Source organism: Chiroxiphia lanceolata, chromosome 5 (assembly GCF_009829145.1).
Source record: "Chiroxiphia lanceolata isolate bChiLan1 chromosome 5, bChiLan1.pri, whole genome shotgun sequence".
Classification (NCBI taxonomy): Eukaryota; Metazoa; Chordata; class Aves; order Passeriformes; family Pipridae; genus Chiroxiphia; species Chiroxiphia lanceolata.
In genome coordinates, this window is record NC_045641.1 from 47,431,128 (window position 1) to 47,452,561 (window position 21,434).

The 21,434-nt window shown below is 37.5% G+C and overlaps 1 protein-coding gene across 1 annotated transcript in view; it reads right to left on the minus strand.

Annotated features, from left to right (window-relative positions):
• ANKS1B (ankyrin repeat and sterile alpha motif domain containing 1B) overlaps positions 1-21,434 on the minus strand; it is a 418,757-nt gene that overhangs the window by 46,923 nt on the left and 350,400 nt on the right. Inside the window, 1 exon segment of the mRNA XM_032689488.1 lies at positions 4,214-4,321. Coding sequence (XP_032545379.1) covers positions 4,214-4,321 — 108 coding nt within the window.

Genomic DNA, 21,434 nt, shown 5'->3' on the forward strand with positions numbered 1-21,434 from the left:
TTGCTGTAATACTCTATTTCAATACTTAGCAACAAGAAGGAACCTGAAAATATTAGAGGAAGCAAAAACCTGCACCAGTGTGCATGGAGGGTAAAAAGTTCTGCCTTTTTATTTAAAGAGAAAATTAAATTGGATGATTCATGCATGATTAGGTTGAAGCAAGTCCAGTTCTGAAAAGCATCAAGATACTTTACTCCATGCTGTTAAGAAATAAGAGCTGGTGTAAGAAATCAGAGAGTAATAATCTCTTCCAAATGGAAAGGAAAGGGATTCAAGGCATAGTAACACCTGATGTTAACATTTGAAGTGTAGGAGTCTATATGACATTATTCCTTGCAATCACAGTAATGGATGAGTATTTTTTGTTTCGGCTCTAGTCAACCAAAAAGAAAAAATATAGGGAAATACAGTTAAGCAATTTTTAATTACCTTGGATTTTTTTTTAAAATTCTCTAGCTTTCCTATGATTTGAGACAAGCACTTGACATTTCCCAGGGCAAAGAAAAGAGTGTTTTCCTCTTAGGAATAGTCTTTTCCCTCCTTCACAAAATTCCACCTACAGTCGGCCCAGTTACAAGCTTCTGAAAAGCTGTAGTCTGCACAGGCTCAGGTTTGGTGGGGCATAGTCTCTAAAACCTACCCTCTCTGGGCCTGACAAGATGGTGCACACACCTCTGCCCTGAAAATAACCTGAGTACAGGGGCACCAAACAAGATCCTCTTTACTGACTGCTACCTGCTGCTTCAGATAGGTAGGTAACCCCTCTCTGCTCCAAATCACGATTCACACACTGTCATCAGACTGATAGGGCTGTCAGTGCATCAAAGAGACAGATGACCGTGCAATGAACATGTAGATTCCAGGTCTCATCGAGCCTTTCATATTTTATCAAATTGCATGTAAAGAGGAAGTTCACTCTGAGATCTATATTGGAAGATTGCTGGCAAGGCAATGCAGACAAGAAATACCAAGTCAAGAAATACAAGAATTATCATGCCTTTGCATTCTGGAACAGTATGTAATTATATGATTTTATGCTATTTTCTCACAGTCGTCCTTCACAGCACAGATGGATCCTCAACTGTGCAGCATATTGTCATATACTCAGCACTGTGTTATCATTAGTTATTGTGTAGTCAGTGTCTTATTCTCACCTCATTTCATGGCCCCAAACCCCTTTCCTAAACTTTATTCACATCCTGCTCTAAAGATAGGATGATTAATACTGTCATATTCATGATGCTCATAACTGCTTTACAAATGTCAATCAATTAATTTTCACCATGCCCTGTGACTTCTGGCATTTTATAATCACCACTTTAGTGTGGGTGACGTGAGACACACAAAGTTTAAAAAGTATCAATCACCTTGGATGACCAATTAGAATGTTTATTCCTGATTTTCCAAGTGCTGGTATTCCAAAATCTGCTGCTTTGTTGATGTAATTTGTAGCACTGTGTGCTCAGCACTAGTATAAACCAGACTCCAGTCAAATATGCAGAATGTTGGTAACATACAATTAGCGACTGTTTATGAGGCAATTAACTAAATAACTTAACAAGCATTATCCAAGGCTTTTGTGGCAAAAGCAGGTTTAAATCTGTATTTTCATAGGTACAGCTATTCCTTTAATCATGAGCCTCTCTCCCATTCTTCCTTCATTCCTCATCCTCACTCCATACCCACCTTCTCATCTCCTTAACAAACCTGCAGACCAAGTATGGACACCCTTGCAGGTGCTACCATAGCCTCAGTACCATGATACTGTTAGTCACCTGGTATTCATACCATGTTTCTACTTGGCTGTGAATGCAAGGATATATGACCTGAAGGGATGTCTGACCATATACATTTCACTTTCAAAATCTGTTTCATCCCCACCTGTCAGTCCTGTCAGTCACATAAACCTGGAAACACAAAGGTTAGGACTGGAAGGGAGCTTAAGAGATCCTTCCTCAAGCTGCCTGGGAATACCTCATGTCCCACAGATGTTTGTCTAACCAGTTCCCAAAAACTGGAATTCTCTCTAATGAATTAATTCTTGTGTTATACTATCATTACTATTGTAACACTTTTCCAAATTTTCTGCCTAAATTGATGGTCCTTCAGTTTAAATTCCAGTCTCCAGTGCTGACTGGGTGCAGACAGGCTTCCATGAATAATATGGAAACTGCTTCTGTAATTAAAGATTACCATGCACTCAAAGAAGGACAAGATTACACAGGTAAACTGAGATCCAGCAATTGCTATACTTCTGAATATATAACTTTGAATCAAAATAACTTTTCCTTAGTACACAATTATTGTGAGAATAACAGATTTTGTAGATATTTTTAATGCTTTTTTGCTTTTCCTCAATATTTAACCTTTTCCTTTGAAATATTTTAAAGGCTAATACAAAAAACAGTCCAAAAAAATGAAGCATTAGCATTGCTTAAGTTGAGCTTGAGACCTTAAAAGTAGACTCTTTAAATAACAAACTACCTTTCCTACTGATCTAGAGCAGCCTGATCTAGTGGAAAGTGTCCCTGCCCATGGTAAAGAGGGTTGAAACCACATGATCTTTAAGATCCCTTCCAATCCAAACCATTCTATGATTCTAAATAAATCAATCTTCTAGCAGCAGCAGACAGTTTATTTAAATCAGTTTTCAAACTACAAATTATTGCAGAGTACAAACTAAACGCTATGTCTTTCTTTTGTGTAAAATGGCATGGAAGCAGTTGATGGAAAAAACCCTTTATTCCAAATGCATGTCCTCCTCTTTAGGATTCTCTGTGAAGTCTCTAGTACCAAGAGGTGATAAATGACATTTAGCACTGGCCCGCATCAGTAGCTTTAGCTGTGGCGCAGCAGATACTTTTTATCACTTTGACTACAGATGGAGGACATCCAGTTTTCTCTTCAGAATTAACTGAGAATATAGAGTCCTGACCAAGAATGTGGGCCGTGGAAACTTTCCCACCCGCTGAAGAGGAATAGATTCTCCAGTTCAGAGTACTGAAGGCACTGAGAAAAAAGTGTGCCTTTCGATATATTTCTCTTTCCTTGGAGTGTTTTAACACCTGTCATGCATCAGGAATCATTCATATAATACATAAAAAATAAAGTACAAGAAAAACATTTACCTGTATGTGCAATGTGCCTTAAAGCACATTATAGACTTGTCAGACCTTTTTCAATATGGCATTAGGAATAGGTTGAATTAAGGGGTGGGATCTAAAATGCCTGTATGGGGCATCTGAGAATAAGCAGGGTGAAAATCGGCTGGTCACAGAAATTTTAAATGCACTTGAAAATAAGCCCTCATTCTGTCTTTCTGTATTTTTCTTTACACCAGAAAATTTAACTTGGGAGCACTGACACTTGCTGACATTTTTAAATTTAATCCTAAATGAGATTTCAGTCAGAAATGCTGCCTCATAAAAATAATCAGATCCAATCAAATGCAAAAGGTGTGACCTAAAATATCAAAATAAAAAGTGTTGCTATGAACTCCCTTGGAGAGAACGCAGTAGGAATTGGTCATCAGACCACAACTTGATAAGAGTAGCAGACAGCAAGTAAGCAAAGGCACTGGATTGGAGAAACTGAGTGAAGGTGGTGTAATGAGAGGAGATTAAATGTGGTCAAGTGTGGAAAAACCCCAGGGATATCGCAACAACACTTCTGAAAGAGGGAATACAAATGAAAATTAAAAACATGATGAAACTTTGGATATACAGAAACATCTTAACGGCATTTATATCAACAATTTCAAGAGGTTCTCCTTAAAGACAGCCAAAAGCATATGTCTGAAAAGTAAGTGCAAGCCTTCAAAAACATAAAAGGAAAATGGCAACTCTCCTTCAGCAGTATCGATCCACTGGGTTGTGCAGGGATTCCTGTGGGCAAATGTAGATGTGCAGCTTGTACACACCTGGTTCTGAGCTAGTTTCCTGAGCAAAGATAAGCTGGTACTTCTAAGATACTATTTATCCTAAGGCAGACATTTGAAACAGGTCAGATGAATCACCCTGTAAAAATGTCAGTTTATCTCTTCTGGCTATATGGGGAGATGTGACTGAGCAGGTCAGCCTAAGATGTCCATACTGTACACCTCTGAAGTGAGGTAAATTGAACCCCACTAAAAGCAGCCATTATTTTCATGTGAATGTTATGAAATGCTTACTGACTTGTTGAGAAATGCAAACAAATTTTCATGAGGACCTACCCTGAGGGTTATTGACCGAGGTGGTTTCTGAGGAGGATCTTCGTGAAGCCTGTCTCCCAAAGATGCCAGAACGCGCTTCCGGTGGCCAATCAAGCTAATTTTTAAGACCTGAAATAATATCAAAAATATCTCATTAAAAAAACACATGGCAATCGTTAAATAAAGAATCGTTATATAAATCGTTATATCGTTATATCGTTATATCGTTAAATAAAGATCCATTCAGAGTGAAGTCATTTTCTCTTTAAACGTCTTAACAAGTTAATCCTCTAGACAGGCTGAGCAGACAGAGAGTGTGAGGCAAACAATCAGCAGAGAAAATGAGAGGTGAGATCAAACAGAGAAAAAACTCTGTAAAATGAAGGAAGAAACTAGAGCAGGTAGAGATGTGGAAGACTGAAAAAAATAGACTGAAAAATGAGTAAAGAGGAAACAAAAATGAAACTAAGAGAAGGCAGCAGAGTAGGAAGAAAAAAAAGGAAATGGGACAAGGAGACTGGAGAAGGAAATGTAGAAGTGCAGGCAAACAGTGAGTGATGAGGATTAAAGTGTTTCATCGGATGGATGAGGAAGAGAGAAAGGAATGCTTAGAGGGGGACAGAAGGGAAAAAAGAAATCATATAATGGATAAATGTTTTCACTTCTAAATCTATTCATTATGCCTTTCACAGGTAATCTCCAAACATCACATGCAGTTTGCATTATGGTGGAGAATCATCCTTGTGTAAGAAACACAGGATGGACAAACTTTGTCCTGAAGTTCTATTACTTTTATCAGACACAATGAAAAAAACATATTGCACACAAACATGTCCACCAGTGGATATGTTCAAATATCTCATGCTTGTCCAAACTCCAAGAATGCTGCCAAAAAAGTTGTTCCAAATTTTCTGCAGCTATTCCCCATTGTATTTCTCTGTGTCCCTGCCACATACAAAACCATCATCGCTCTCAGGAAAACAGGGAAAAGAGAAGCAGTGAGTTGGAAACTTTACACATTAGTGGGGGAAAAAAAAATCATATTTCAATGCTATTTTTTAATGGCTACAATGGCTGTAGTGTAAAGAGTGTAAAGTAGCCCTAATTGTAGCAGCAAGCCTCTGCTCTGCAAACAGAAGTGTCCTTACGTAACTTCCAGACTGTATATATGGTTTTATACACCAGAGCTGCCTCCATTCCCTCTCAGAAAACAGTACTTCCCACTATATTTAGGACCACTGTGTGTCAACACTCTTCAGTCGAGAGGAAGTTCTCGCTCAACCTAGAAAAAGTAATAGTCCCAAAAAAACCCCTGAAAATGCTGTATCTTAAGTGAACAACTACTTCAGCTTAAGCAGCAGCACTAAGAGCTACCATTCACAAGAACAAACAAAACCCAAATCCCAGCACCTTGCCTACTACATCTCTTAGATCCAGTATCTCACAACACACTGTCATTTTATTCTAGTATCCATCTCTATGCATCCATTATCCTGTCAATCCATGGGCACGTGAATTTGTCCACATTTCCTCTTTTAGAGGTCTTTGTGCTGTTTGATTCTGCTAAACATCAGTACCTTCTTGTTTACCCACATCTACAAAGTGATGGGCTATGACATGAAGAAGATGGAGGCCTTCCTCCGAGAGGCAGCTTACAGGGGTGTTGCAGACCCTGCAGCTCAGCAGCAGACCCAAGCTGCAGAATCCCACAAACCACCCTGTTATGTGATACTCTTTCAGTCTAAATCTAGAGAAGTACGAGCGAAGCTGAGATAATGCAGCACACACAGAAATGCCTGAGGCATGCAGGAGACTTAGTTATGTATTCAGTTTACATTGAGTGTTAAACAGAAGGGTGCACAGTTTATCTCCATATTTAACCATATGAAACACGTGCATGAACTACAGCTGCTTTAAGCATTACTCAAGTAATGCACTTCAGTGAACTTGCTTCTTTCATAATGCTTCCCCATCAACAAGATCATTTATCCAGAGATTTTTAAGCCAAGCTACAGTTCTTGGGTTGTTTCAAGGTCCTCAGCACTCTGACTGTCTTATTAGCTATATCAAACCACACAAAGCAATTCTCTTTGACTTCACAGAGCTGTTGAAGAACAGGAGAGAAAAGGACATGAGTCATAAGAGATCAGTAGACAGGTCTAAATGACTAAATTATTTCAAAAACCGTGCTCAATTTGAAAGTAAAACAGATCTTTGAACACCATATGCACTGCTAAGCTTACTCCACCTTTTGTTTTTCCAGTATAACGGTGGTCACCCCAAATCTGAAGTGAGAGGGATTTAATGATGCAACCTACAGAAACATATGGTCCTCAGTCAACAGGCAGCTGCATCACAGTCTCGTCTGGAGCACATAGTCCACTAACTGAAGACAGTTGTATTCTTCTGGAAATGACTCCCTAGCAATTTTTTTACTTGGAAAACCTGTTACTTAACTTACAAATGTAAAATACTGTTTTGTGAAACACTTCTATATTTGAGTTAAAAGAGTTTAACAAACATCTTAAAACTCTGGAAACTTGTTCTGTGATGGATTATCTTTGACAATATTTATCAAAAATGTCCAATATCACAAATTTAGGTCAACAGCGTGGAATGGTACAGCTGCCTAAAGCAATACCTTAGAAATACGCTAATGCCGTGTTCTAGGTAACCATTAAAAGCCTTGAACTTACATAGCCCACAAGTTAGCTTCCCATGAATAATTTGTATATACCAGGTAACACAACGCAGTAACACAGAATAGGGACAGTCAATACAATACACCTAAGAGCTATGCAGTAAAGCATTTTGTCAAATGGACTGTAGGCTACTTAGTATACAACAAAGAAACGAGTTTTGCAGTGTTGCTGTAGGAATCAGCAACGTGGCATGAAACTGTTCAGAGTACCTTAAGGCCATCCACGGCCTGTTATTTCCTTACTGGGACAAAAGAAAAAAAAAAAAGGCATGTACATGACATACTTCTTTCCACACTGACAGCAGGATACCCGAGACAAAAATGATACAACTTAATCTCATATATTTGATTATATTTGATGCTGTAACACAATTAAAGGAGAACGGGGCAAGTCGTTTTTTCAGAGAACTGATAAATGCACACAAATTTAATCTTATTTTTACCTCCATACTCTGTAATGATTAGCATACAAAATGAAATTCCACTAGGAAATGTAAGAAATCCACAAACACAACCAATGTAACACTTTGCATTTAGATTTCTGGCTTAGTTGACAGATGTTTCAAAAAATACATGTAGCCCAATAACTCCCTGATGACTGTGTATGTGCAGATGCTGGAATTAACAAGTTATTCCATCTAAAAATGAGTATTATTTCTGCAACATTCTTCTGCCTGATCTTTTCTTCTAATTAAATAATAATATCCAATATCCAATACTGTATTTTTATAATTATTCTACCTTTCTTTAAGAGTATTATAAAGATTACAGAAATTCAGGACATCAATTCCTTTTCTTTTGGAAGAATCTGAAACATTACTGTACGGGCTAAAATTAGTACTATAATAGCACAAGTGGTCTGGACTACATGTGTAACAGCAACTGAACGCTAGGAACACACTATTAAGCACTACTGAACACACAGCCACAAAGTGCAAAACTAGAGAGTGATAAGAACACTACTAGTGATTCTCTGGTCTAGCATCAGACACTTTAAAATTTGAGAAAAAAATGGTAAATGCAAGCCAACAAAGTGGGATCTTCCTATTTCTACAAGTAAATGGCCCAAAACCCTAGCTAAATTAATTTTTCTTAACCATTTTACTGCTGGTCATATTGGAATAAACTCCAAGGTATCTGGAATTGCAAGTGGAGGATACATTTACTACCTCTTTCCTGCCACAGTGCTGACCCACAGGGCTAATCCTAAAACATGGCAGGGCCCAGAATACCCACCAAGTGAGCCCACACCAGCCAGTACAATTCAACTGATCATCATGACTGATTTAACCAAAAACTTGGAAAAGGACTAGACAAACTTGCTGTATAAATTCTCAGCATCAACAACTGTTCCAAACTTTACAAATCCTACCCACAGAACTGCTAAAACACTAATGCAGCGTTAACAGTTAAACACACAAACAAAGCCCACGAAACAACTGAAAAAGGCGAAAAAAACCCTATATCCCACATACTGACCAAGATTACATGATGTAATGATCAGCATATTTTGAAAATTAAATATATCCCAGTCAGTTGTGATACTTACACTGAAAGAGGAAACATTTAGATTAGATATTAAGAAAAAATTCTTTACTGTGAGGGTGATGAGGCACTGGAACAGGTTGCCCAGAGAAGTTGTGGATGCCCCATCTCTGGAAGTCTTGAAGACTGGGTTGGATGGGGCTTCATGCAACCTTGCCTAGCAGACCGTGTCCCTTCCATGGCAGGGGAGTTGGAACTAGACAATCTTTAAGGTCCCTTCCAACACAAACCACTCTATGATTCTACGATATTGAATGCCCAGTGGCTTACCAATACCAGACACAGCCAAATCCAGTGAAACCATGTTAAATTTCTATTGCATTTTTCACATAGGGATACTTTATGCTCTTTCTCATCACATGGGAACAGAGAAGCTCCAAAACATCCCAAAGGTCAGAGGCTTGCTGCAACTTCTCTGGTGTCCACAACTTCAGGGGAAGTAATTGTTTATTATGCCTATGAAGAGACTTTTAAGAGACTTATGCATATAATAATTATTTTATATCATAAGGATAAGAAATATTCATAATACTACTCTGGAATTAATTACCCATCAGGAAACAATGCAGTTGTCTTGGTGACAGCATTTCACAAAAGCAGATGGCTGTCTTATAATTCCCAATTCTATACATTATCATGAGGAACTGATGTTTATTTGGTCACCCACCACTTAAATAAATAAATAATTTGGATGCAGATTTCCATTTAAGGGTACTGAGAAAGCAAAGGCCAAGAGTTTTCTCCAAGTAAAGTGGTGTTACAGTGTTGCTCAGCCATTGCCACCCCAGGTCAGACTGAGGGAAGTAAGAATTCGTTATTTTTTGCAGAAGTTCTCAGGACAGACTTTGGCACTACCAAGCCATTTTTGTCATTAAAATGTTTTCCAAATTTTCATCAGTTTAACAACTAGCTGGGCTGACTGAAAATATCAGGTGCTAGTACTTTTAGCTCCAATAAAGATAAAAAAATTAACTGTAATTTTGTGCTTGTAATCAATAACCATTAATATTTCAGTTGAAAAATATCAATTTAATACTTCATTAATAAAAATAAGTAAAATGCAATGAAACAAGACCTGGCCAAAACTGAGAGCTAGTCACTTTGCCTCCTGAGGATGTGTCTCAGGCTGCACACTGAACTGGTTTTTAAAAACAATTTTTTAATTAAGAGGAAGTTAAATCCACGGCCTTTTAAAAACTAAATCACGGTTCGATCATTTTACAAGCCTCAGATGTAATGACAAATGTTACATATGTGCATTTTTATCACACCAGGCTCCAAACCCCATGAATCAGAAATCCTAAACATCTATTATACATACAAACACCAACTTTGTTACAATAATGATTATTCTAAGAGACAAGTCTAAAAACATTGTTTATGTGAAAAATGGCAAGCACTGAGCAGATCTGTACATTAAGTGAAAACACTCCTTCTGTTTTCACAGGCATTAAATAGAAAAAATACTGAACAGTTTGAAAGGTGGAATACATTCCCAAGATTGAGTCCTAAAGGATAGACTGTTCCCTCCACTGGGGACTTCCATTTCCATTTGTGTGTTGAGCTAACGACAGGTCCAGTTCCTGGTTTAGATCAGATTTGGAGAAGGTGTGGTCACAGAGACCTGCAGTACTATTACTCCTTGAGGTCTTCAATGTTAATCATATAGCACCACGAGAGAGCAATTGCAATACCAATATGTTATCCCACAATATTTTGCAGGACTACTTACACAGCAGATGAATTATAATTAAAGTTACTAGTACTACAACACATTCTGTAATGAGCTAATTATTTATTTATCTATTTTTAATAGGCAATTATCAGCAAAGAACATTAATCTGTACACAAGCATGAAATACACTTTGTACAATGAGAAATAAAAGATAAAACACAAATCTCCATAGAAAATTTTAACACCTCTAAAATGGATCCTTTTTTCTGATTTTGATTCAATTTCATCACAGACTTAATTCCAAGCAAAAGGAAAAAAAACCCCAAACATTTAAGCCCATTTAATGAATGGGACATTCGTCTACTAAATAAATAGCTTTTTTTTTTTTAAGCTTTCTAATAACATACAGCAATGAGTGTTTTCATAATATAAGAAAAAGTAAACAGCCATTCAGCGCTTAGAGTAAAAATGCAAATTACTCTAGCTCACAGTTATAACCAATGCTGTCATGAAAAGGTGAGCTCTGTAATATGGGAATAGTATCAGTTAATTATAAAGATATTAATATATTACAATGAAAGTAAATTGTTTGCCTCTATATCATACAATTATATAGTCTGACAAAAATTGCAGTAAAAATAGTGAAAAACCTAAGACGGTGTTAATTCTTTCCAATACTAGAAGTTAATGAAATTCCCTCTGTGGTTTTGTTTTTTTTTTTTTTTTAAATCATCAACATCTTTTAGATACACAATGACTGCAGAAAAACTGTCTTCAACATACAGAAAGAAAAGCCAAACACTGGACAGAAGCACCTGGGTCAGTGATCAGAACAAATATTGTTAAGAAATGATATTCAGAACACACTTATTTTCCTAGAATATTTGCAAGTTACCAAAAGTATGCACAAAGACCTAATTACTTTTGCATTACAGTTACTTCAGTTTAGTAAAACTCTTTTTCTGTGTTCTAAAACATTCACATTAAAAGCATCAATTCCACTCTTGAATATCTAGCTCAAGCCAGATCTATGCACAGAGGCTACCTATAGCTTCATTCAGGATGTGCTATCTCAGAACCACAGAATCACAGAAATCATTTAAGTTGAAAAGATCACCGAGTCCAACTATAAAACTAAAACTAGACCATGTCTCTAAATGCCACATCTACACATCTTTTAAATACCTTCAGGAATAATGACCCCACCACTTCCCTGGGCTGCCTATTCCAATATTGACAACCCCCTTGGTGAAGAAATTTTTCCTGATATCCAAACTAAACCTCCCCTGGCACAACTTGAGGCCATTTCCTCTCATCCTGTCACTTGTAACTTGGGAGAAGAGATCAACCCTCACCTGGCTACAACCTCCTTTCAGGTGGTTTTAGAGAGTGAGGAGGTCTCCACTGAGCCTCCTCTACTCCAGCATAAAAAACCCTAACTCCCTCAGGTTCTCCTCATCAGACTTGTGCTCCAGAACCTTCACCAGGTTTGTGCCCTCCTCTGGACATGCTCCAGCATGCTATGGAGCAGTTCATACAGGACATCACATACAGCAATCCAAAATCCACTTATTCCCGATAGCAGTATATATTTCAGAGTTATAAACTTGATAATGCATTATTGTTCTATTGCTAACATGAATATTTACCCACTTTTTAAGAGGAAGAGTTGTAAAAGTATCATAATTACAAAAACGTGGAAAGTGTTTGTAGGCTTTGATACAGGAACCATCACTGGTAATAATAATAATCTACCAGTATGAACCGACAGCATGATGCCTAAGGCCATCCCATCCCAATTCACTGCCAAAATACAGGTGAATTGTCTCGTAAGTCTCATGGCATGGAACTGCTTCCTTAGAAGAAAGATCTGCAGAAATAAATACCAGGGTGTGGTCCAACAGGAGGGGTGCTGGGCTGCAGAGTAGGAGCAGCTGCAGTAGAGCAACCTCACAAGGATCTCACTCCAGGAATCACAACCACCTTAAAAACAGACCTGGGAGGGAGGTAGGGAGCAGTTCTCCATATGACCAGCTCCTCATCTCCTTTCTTCCTTGACCACAGAGATGCTAACACTGGCACAAGTAAACAGGCAGGAAAGTACAACCAAGGATAGGGGAAAGAGGGAGGGGTGGAAATTTCATTTCAACAGCTGCTTGTGCTTACAGCGGTGCAAGCCAAATACGATTCACCACAGTGAGTCTGCAGTTTCTTTCACAATGGATCACCCAAAAGAAGAGGGCAGCTAGCATAAAAAAATAAATCTGTAAAGAACCCTAAAGCAAACGCTTTAACAGAAATCATGGTCTATGAGCCTATATTTTTAAGTATTCAGCAGTCACTAAATTTAGTTTTCTAGTTTGTCTGTCAGGTGTCTGCCATTTTCTCCTTGAAGACTGGAATGAATCTGTCAGAGAAGGGGTAACCATTCAATGAAAAATGTTTTTCTTATCATAACTGCTCCTGTCTTACCAGTAATCAGTGTGAATTCACTCTACTGCAAAGTGGTTGCTTAGGCTTGGCCGTACCAGTCTTTGATGGTATTTGGGACACTGGAGGAAAATACATATTGTGATGTGCTGGTAATAGGCAGCATTGACTCTATTTTTGGGTACCAGGTGTTATGCTGTCCAGGGATGTCACCACTATCAAGATCTTAATTTCATTAATTTACAGGAAATATGCACCTACATCTCTGATGTGAAGAGGGTCCTCAATTATCGCTCTACCTGCACTGCAGTAACAGCCAGCTGATCAAGTACATCACTTTCCTTTCAGCAAGGACACTCCCTAAAAGAATAAACTTTGAATGACAGATAACCTCCGTATAGGTTATGATTTATACAACTTTAGCATAAAAATAATAAATAAAAGATCCTCCATCAAATTATTTTTCCAGTTGTTTTATGCTATAATGGTTAGTAATCTTTTCTCATTAAACAATTATTGAATTAAATACCAGCTCCTCTCCCCAGGTTTCACACTCCTCTCCACCTTCATCAATCTCATCCTTTAACACAAAACGGAAGAAGCTGCTACATACATAAAAGCCACCAATTCATCTCAACTTCAGCTACAGTAATCTATTGTTTTCTTTCAGGTAGTCTGATTGATCAGCAAACTTTAAATAAATTAAGAACAATTTTGACTAATCCACATTCAGTTTGGATTGTGATGTTGCCTGTCAGATTCTGAACCCCAAATCTTGTACATTTTCCAAATACATGATACGGCTTCAAAAAAGCTATTAGTTCTTCCTTATATCCTTACTTCATTTATAGCCTTAATGCTGTCACAATGGTATCAATGCTACTATCTTAAAAGAAGGCAACGACCACCATGGCAGAGGAGACTCATACATCACAGGCAGCGCCGGCATCATCTTGTACTTTGACTCTTAATCTGTGAGGAGGAAGCACCGTGGGTGGGAAAGAACAGGCTCTATAAGCACAGCAGGATGGCTGGATTAACTCTGCCAGGGGCAGCAAGGGGATAGCAAAAGCATTTCTCAAAATATCTTTTTCTTTTATGCCTTGAGGTAAGAGCAGGAAAGAACACCATCAAAAAGTGGGGTTACAAAAGGATACAAATAAAGTGGCAAAAATATTCATCCGTCAATAGCTTAAGTGAGTTCTTCCCATGTGGTTCTGAGAAACACGACAAATTCGAACAGAAAAGATTATTGTCTGCATGATTTGAGATAAAATTGAAACCACAAGGCTGTTCAGATCATACATATCTTCTTAGGCAGCTTCCTTCATTAAACATTCAACATTAGTCTGGCTTAAGGAAGAAACATTTTTGTACATAACCAAATTAGAACAAAGCAAGCTGTACTGAAGAGCTCTCTCCAAACAGGAGGCTGATTTTGTACTACAGTTAAAAAAAAAATAAAATAAACTGAACTTCATATTAGCAGTGAAAACCAGTAAAGCTTTGGTCATCTCCAACTTTTTGTCCATAAAGTTATTTTATAAATTAAAAAGAATATAGATGTGTGTATCTTTTTAAATTCCACAGTTTGGGCAGATCCATTATTAATGAAGCATTCTGGTAAAACCCAGTAGTGAATGGGTTGTCATGGGAAAGGCTTTCTTGCTATAAATTCTATTTGAATTTTTTCAGTGAGAAGAGCTGCACAGGACTGACTCCTCATATAGGGTAGTGCAGTATGTTTTCTTCACCTCCACTCTTTCTCCTTTTTATTTCAGTCTAACCAAAAGTTCCTGAAAAAGGAAGGTTCTCTTCAATGGGAGGATAAATTTCATCTCCACAGCTCAAATATTGCTTTTCTTTACCTTAAGCCCATTCAACACACGCAATAAAGTCAAAAGGAAAGACAGGTCCAAGGATTCCAGCCCCCACTTTTCCCATCAGCAGCAGAACACCAGCAAGTCCTTATTTTGCAAAAATTTTACATGAGGGGATCTTTGGACCTGCATGAAACCAAAATGACTTAGCAAACCTGTGGGTTCAGCTAACAGCAGTACCATGTTGCAAGAAGTCAGAGGCCCTAAACCACATCTATAATTATTCCCAAACCACTCTGAATGTTTTCATGAATCTCCCCAATCTCTAGTCATGCCTTTTTATAATTCTAAATATTGTGATTTAGCAAATATCTCAGCAGTGCTAGCTTACCTTAGTAATGCTAACTTAATGGTTGGACTCGACCATTTGAGAGGTCTTTTCCTACCTAAATGATTCTGTGACTACAAATATCCTTAACCCAATGATTAACCATTCTGATTCTTGAATTATGTTTTCTGTTAATATTTAACCTAAATTGTCACTTTTCTATCTCTTATTCTGTCCTCATTGATTTATGAAAATAATTCATCATTATAAACAATTTTACTACCTTTTGCAAGTCATTTATCATAACATACATGCAATTTTGCAAAACTCTTCTAACCAAGAAATTTATCTTCTGCTCCTAATTTGTTTTAAGTGGACATAAAGAATCCAATGTATATGCACATTATCCCAGTTGAAACATAAAGGGAACCACACTAGGGGACAGAAATCTACAAGTTTTTATACACACTCCTTTTGCTACTATGCACAACATTCATATATCACTGTCCTTTTTATGTGTTCTGTTGTTGACTGATAATCAATCAAATATCCAGTAGCTCTACTCCTCCTGCCCATATTATTCCCCCCGTACTGCTGTTCAGTGATATACTCAGAGCTCATTATATTCTCTCACGTGATCTGTACTTTCAAAATAAATCACTTTCACATTTCTTCAATTAAAACTTATATAACTGACTCAGCCCATTTATGCATTACAAAGATCATACTCTATTTTAATCCTATTTTACAAATGTTACTATAACGTTAAATAATCACCCTTCAGATCAGAAATAATGCCAAGAAAATGCACATTTGTCTGGAATGACAAGTTTTGCTAGAGCAAAAAAGACATTAGTTTATATGTATCTCTTAATTTATAGTGTTAGGTATAATAGCCAGAGGCATTATTGTGAAAGCAAATAAGTTTCTATATCATCTTGTCACAAATGTGCACTACAGCACAGATCACATTAACTCACTATAACATAAGAAATCCTGTCATGAACATTTTATGCCAAATCACCACATGAACTATGATTAATAATGAATCAGAAGAGTAAATTTATATGAATACCAAGAAAAGAGAAAAAAACCTCTTATTATGGACAATTAGATGATAATGTAACCTACGTATGTGCTATGTTTTCTAATATAAGGTATTTTCACATGACTGACGTAGACTTAAAATTCATTTCTGAGTTGTACTAGAGAATTAAATACACTTTTAGCTTTTCAAATTAGTAAGCCTAAATTTAGTCACTGCTAATTAACTATAGTTTTAGAAACTCTACTATTCAAGCATACATCTCATTTATGCAGGTTTTTTAATTTTTCCTGTATTTGTAACCCAGATCTGGATGCAGAAAACTGTAAGCCTTTTCTCAGTTTAAGAATCCTGACATTTAAAGTTGTTTCTATTGTAATATGAACCTTTGAATCAAAATATTTACATTTATGTGTTGTGTCTCTATTTTCTTCTCAGATTTCTCACAGATACTCAACCACATAAGTAAACCAAATTTCTGAACAGAATTGTAAGCAAATGACTGTCTTAAATTTAAGATATGCTTTTGAAACGTTATGTTTCTGTATCACAAATAAAATTTCTTCATTTTCAGGAACTCATTCTGTAGTTCACCCTAAACTTGGTCCAGTGACTCTTTGTGAATGAACACCGATTGCAAGGAATTTACCAAGCACTGATGTTCCCACTGAGCCCCCAGGAGCTGGGTGCCCTCCCTGGCTGTGAGCCCAGAGGACAGAACCAGCACAAGAGTGGTGCAGCCAGGCTTTTCCTATCAAAGTGTGGCATGGATGGACAGGGAAAAATTCTCCAGATTCTTCACCCTTGAAGATTTAGAATTATACATAAAGTTAACAAAACATTTTAAAATCATAGAATCAGAATCTGCTGAGTTGGAAGGGTCCCATCAGGATCACTGAGTCTAGCTCCTGGCCCCGTGCAGAAAACCCCAAGATCCACACCATTTGCCTGAGAGTGTTGTCCAAACGCTTCTTGAACTCTGTCAGGCTTGGTGCTGTGACCACTTACCTGGGGAGCCTGTTCCAGTGCTCAACCACCCTCTGGGTGAAAAGAAAACACTGAATGTACTGGCTCTTCAGAACTGCTTGGGATATGAAAATCCATATTGTGGAGGGAGCAGAGCACAGTGCACTTGGTAGCACCCTGAAATTTCTAGACAACAGATCTCTGCCAGTAGAGCTTTCTGGAGACTGACACAGAAGCTCCAATTCAAAACCGAGATGCTGGTAGGCTGTGGGATGGAGGAGTTTGAAGCATAGTGGAATGCTTCAACACACAGATTTTCCCACCACCACCTTGGCATGCCCTTCCTGCTTAGAGCTGCTTCCCAGATGTCCCACAGCTCCGCTGCTGCAAACAAGTGCTGCTCAGGGTCATGCTGAATTCATTGCTCCATGCTTCATCTCTGGAACACACAGTCATTAACAAATAACTTCAGATAGAACTGGAACTACCGAACATTCCAATCTACAGGAAGACCAGAAAATGGGTCATTATAATAATCAGATGAGAAATAGCTAATGGAAGGATAACATTTTACGATAAAATTAAAAGGCAAGTATTTGAAGGATATCAATAGGTGACATCACAAGGTTTTTTGATAACTAGAGTAGATAATTTTATCTGTCTCTTCTGGCTGTTCGGATAACTTTTCTGCTTTCTTCTTTACAAATTCAACTTCCTTCTCTCTCCTCTGTCAACCTTCTCCCTCTCTCTCTCTTCACATCTTATTTTCAGCTCAACTGACCCCAAATTCCTTTTCCCTTGCAGCTTTGCTCTAGGTCCCCTTCATTTCTTTACCACCCATCACCCACCACCCAGATCAGCAATCTCATCTGCACTTGCAACCACATTCCCACCTCATCCAGACGACCACTGCAGAGGTGACAGGGAAAAATGACAGCAAAAGAATGGGCAAAAACTGCTGACCAATGAATAAGGCAAAAAGCCCAAAGAAAAATGGAAAGGAAGCAATTGGATTAATAATAAAATCAGATTTGATTTAATGGTATCTGCTCTCCTCCATAAGCAGTGAAATAACCATGCAGTAAACATTTTTAATGTATGTTTAATGTCTATTATATATGTTATTTATGGGATAACTACTCGAGGCTGCAGAAAAAGACCGCCTTTCTTCAGCAATCTCTGTCCTTGTTTTGCACCTCTAGGATACCGTTGAAATTAAGAGAACAAACACCCACATTCATTTCTATTCTCTCGTGGTCTGTGCAGTCTTCTGTACAAGTGGTGCTGCTGGGAGCACTGCAACCAGCTCCCATCACCAGCTGCAACCTAGGATGACTTAGTATACTACCACATATAGTACGATTGTTTAATTCTTTATTGAGGTAACACATATAGAGAACGCAGCGTTTCACCAATAGGAAGCATTTCTCAGAATGGCTGGCTATTAAATATAATTTTGAAGAAAGAACTGATTTTATGAACACAGGCTCCTGGTATAGATTACATTTTTTTTAAAAAATTGTGCATCTAATTTTTAGCTATTTAAAATCTAGTGAAATCCTTTCCCTAGGATACATTTTCTGACTGTCTAAACCAAAAATTATTACTGTGTCATGATACAAGAAATACCTAGAAAATACTGAAATTTACTCCTGTATGTTACTGTTGTATCATTTTGATAATAACTTTCATAAGACCTCAGGAATTGGCATATATGTTAAAATCATCTAGGGTCAGCTTTAGCAATTTACGAGCTTCAGTGCAAAATAATTTCATATTTTTAAGAAAATATGGCATGTGTTTGTATCAGCAAGTTTCATCCGTCATTATCCATCTCCCTCCTACACCTTTCTAGTATAAAAACCCCTTCTGCTTGCTGACAGAATACTAATTTGGCTTCATTTAAATGCTAAAGCAGCATAGTCCAGCTATCTCATTTAAAATATGTGTAAAGCTGTGAAACAATTGACAAGCACAATGAAGAGTGTCTACTGTAAGATCTGCATGCAATTATTTTTCAATAGGCACTAAAATTCCAAAAGCTTACACTAGCTATCGTTTTTTTCCACACATATCTCTTAAAATCAGAGCAGGGAAAAGGGTAGTATTTACCTCACAGCTCACCACTTCATACCACCTGTTAAGAATAAAGACTAGGTGATGTATACTCAGAAAATATATATATATATATATATATATATATATATATATATATATATATATATATTTGTGTGTGTATTTCTCTTTGTGCAGTCACTCATTCTTTTAACTTCAATCACATTTTCATTCTGTGTGTGCAAAAAGAAAATGTGCATTAACAAAGTCTGCATAAAAAATAAATCGAGGGCAGGAGGAATTTCGATACAGGAAGAATACAAAACCTCTAAATACAGAGTGCTCTATGGACAAGACCTGGGCTGGTATCCCTCAGTGGTGCTTTCCACTGACCTGCATTGACAAATCTCTCAGACCACCCTCCTCATAAAGGCATAGTTTTAAGGCATAAAATGGAAAGTATAATGAATCTTGCATTGGCATAATTCATTGAGTTGATTACAAATACTTGCTGAGCAAGGACGCAGAACTGTGTATGTGGGGTTGAAATAAATACACCCACCTTTACGTAAAAATGTGTGATGTCTTTTACCATCTCTGTACACACACATGTGACTAAAAAGCAGGAAAGAGAAATGTGCAAAGGACCCCTCATACTACTGCGGCAGGGTAGTATCAGAGACATATGCCTGAGAAACAGACCACCAAAGCCTAGATTTGGTTACCATTGATCTGCTCCAGGTAACAGCAAACTAGAAGCTAAGCCTCATATTTCTGGGGTACGCAACTGAACAATTATTTATTCAGATGTGCTCACAGAGGTTCACACAGTCTATTTTAAGTTCAAAATCAAGGCAGCTTCCCTCTGCCCTAAGCAAAACTGCAGACACAAGTTACTGTGCTAAAATGTTCCTCACAACAGCAGAGAAGGTATATGGACAAGTGAGACAGCAAAACCTGCTAAACTTTACAACTGAGATTAAGATGAGAAGAAACCATCTCTCCTCTCTAAACTCTCTAATTCCTGAAAGGTTAAAAAAACCTGCAGAGATTTATCAGCAGAAGAGTCACTAGTAAAAATAATTTGTTTCAGAGGGTAAACATAATTTTCGTTGTGCAAATTGCAAGAAGACAAGGACTGTCGCTGGACGCATCTGTATTTCTAGATAAAATCATCTCATTTACAGTTCAGTATTTTAAAGAAATGAAAACGTGGAAGACCTGATCATAGATCTAAACCTGCTTTGAGCAACAAGACTAATGCAGGATTGAGTTAAGGAGCTGACCCATATACTGAAAAATAGGATCTAAAATTAAATGGGAAAACGTACATCATTATTTTAGCTCAAAGTTGCACAGCTATATCTCCGTGCAGCAAACTGAAAAGTTATCTATACACTGCAGATTATTATGCACTCAGTGAACACACGTTTAAATCATTTTTGCTATGTTAGTGGCATTGAATTTTTCATGCATTTTAAAGTTAGATAAATGGTTAGGAAAATAATTCAATGGGTCAGGCATTTCATTGACTTAAATATTAACAACAAAATCCTCCAAGCAGAATCAAAATACCTTTTTCTTATTTATTTATTTTGCCCTTGCAGGGGACCTAAGGACTTTGTCCAGGCCAGGAGAACACCGAGAAGCCTCCCCAGCTTGCTGTAAGTACCAGGGTGCTAGACATCTGGGGCTGCACAGCCTACATTCCCTGTACAAACTGCTTGTGTTTAGTTCTTAGCTAACACACACTTTATTTTCTGTCTAGATTTACACTTATGTTCTTGGTCAAAGGCAACCTGTTCCCAAAGGTAACTTTGCTTTGCAAAAATTTCTGACTATACACTGAATATTAACACTGTTTAAGAACTTAACTAAGCACACATACACTAGAACGTTGATAGAATCTACAATATTTCCCACAAGTTTATAAATTACCTGTTTGCAACGATCTAATGCCAGTGAAAGAGTCTCTTTCAAACACAAATTAATGGTAACAAGGATGAGAACCTGGTTTTTTTGATGTCAATGTCAAAATACCATTGATTGCAATGAAGCCAGTGTCTCGGTTGGACATGCTGTATTCCAGTAAAACAGGAATAACACTGCATTGCAGAACTGAAAAGGATGGGTACAGTTAAAATGAAATGCCAGAATGAAAGCTGACTGTGTAAAAATAGTATTTTCTTATTCAGCAGACCTACCCTACAAATGTATTCAATCTCATAGCTGCTTATACTCACAGCTAGAAAAAAATCCCCTAGGATTACTTTTTATTTCCATTTCAGAGATGGCACAGTCATGGTGAAAGTAAGCAGATCCTGTTCATATTGTCACTCACTCTTGTGGTTTCATCACGAGTCTCAATAAAGTCTATCTTCCCCCCAAACCCACAAACTTTTGAATCTCAGCTTTTGTTAGGAAGACAAATGCAGAAGTCCCATGACTGCACAGACAGTTTTGAATTTTGGGAAACAAAAAACCCCACATCTTCATTTTCCTATCATATCTGAAGTTGTAAGGTTGACTTGCTTTTCATTCTGCAGATAATTGCTGATTAAAGGACAACTGAACTTCTAAATTCTACACATAGGAACAGTCTGCCCAAGCTGGAGCAGCCCTACCGTAAATACCACCTGCAGAATCCTTTTTACTATATAAGGGCAAGAAAGAAGCC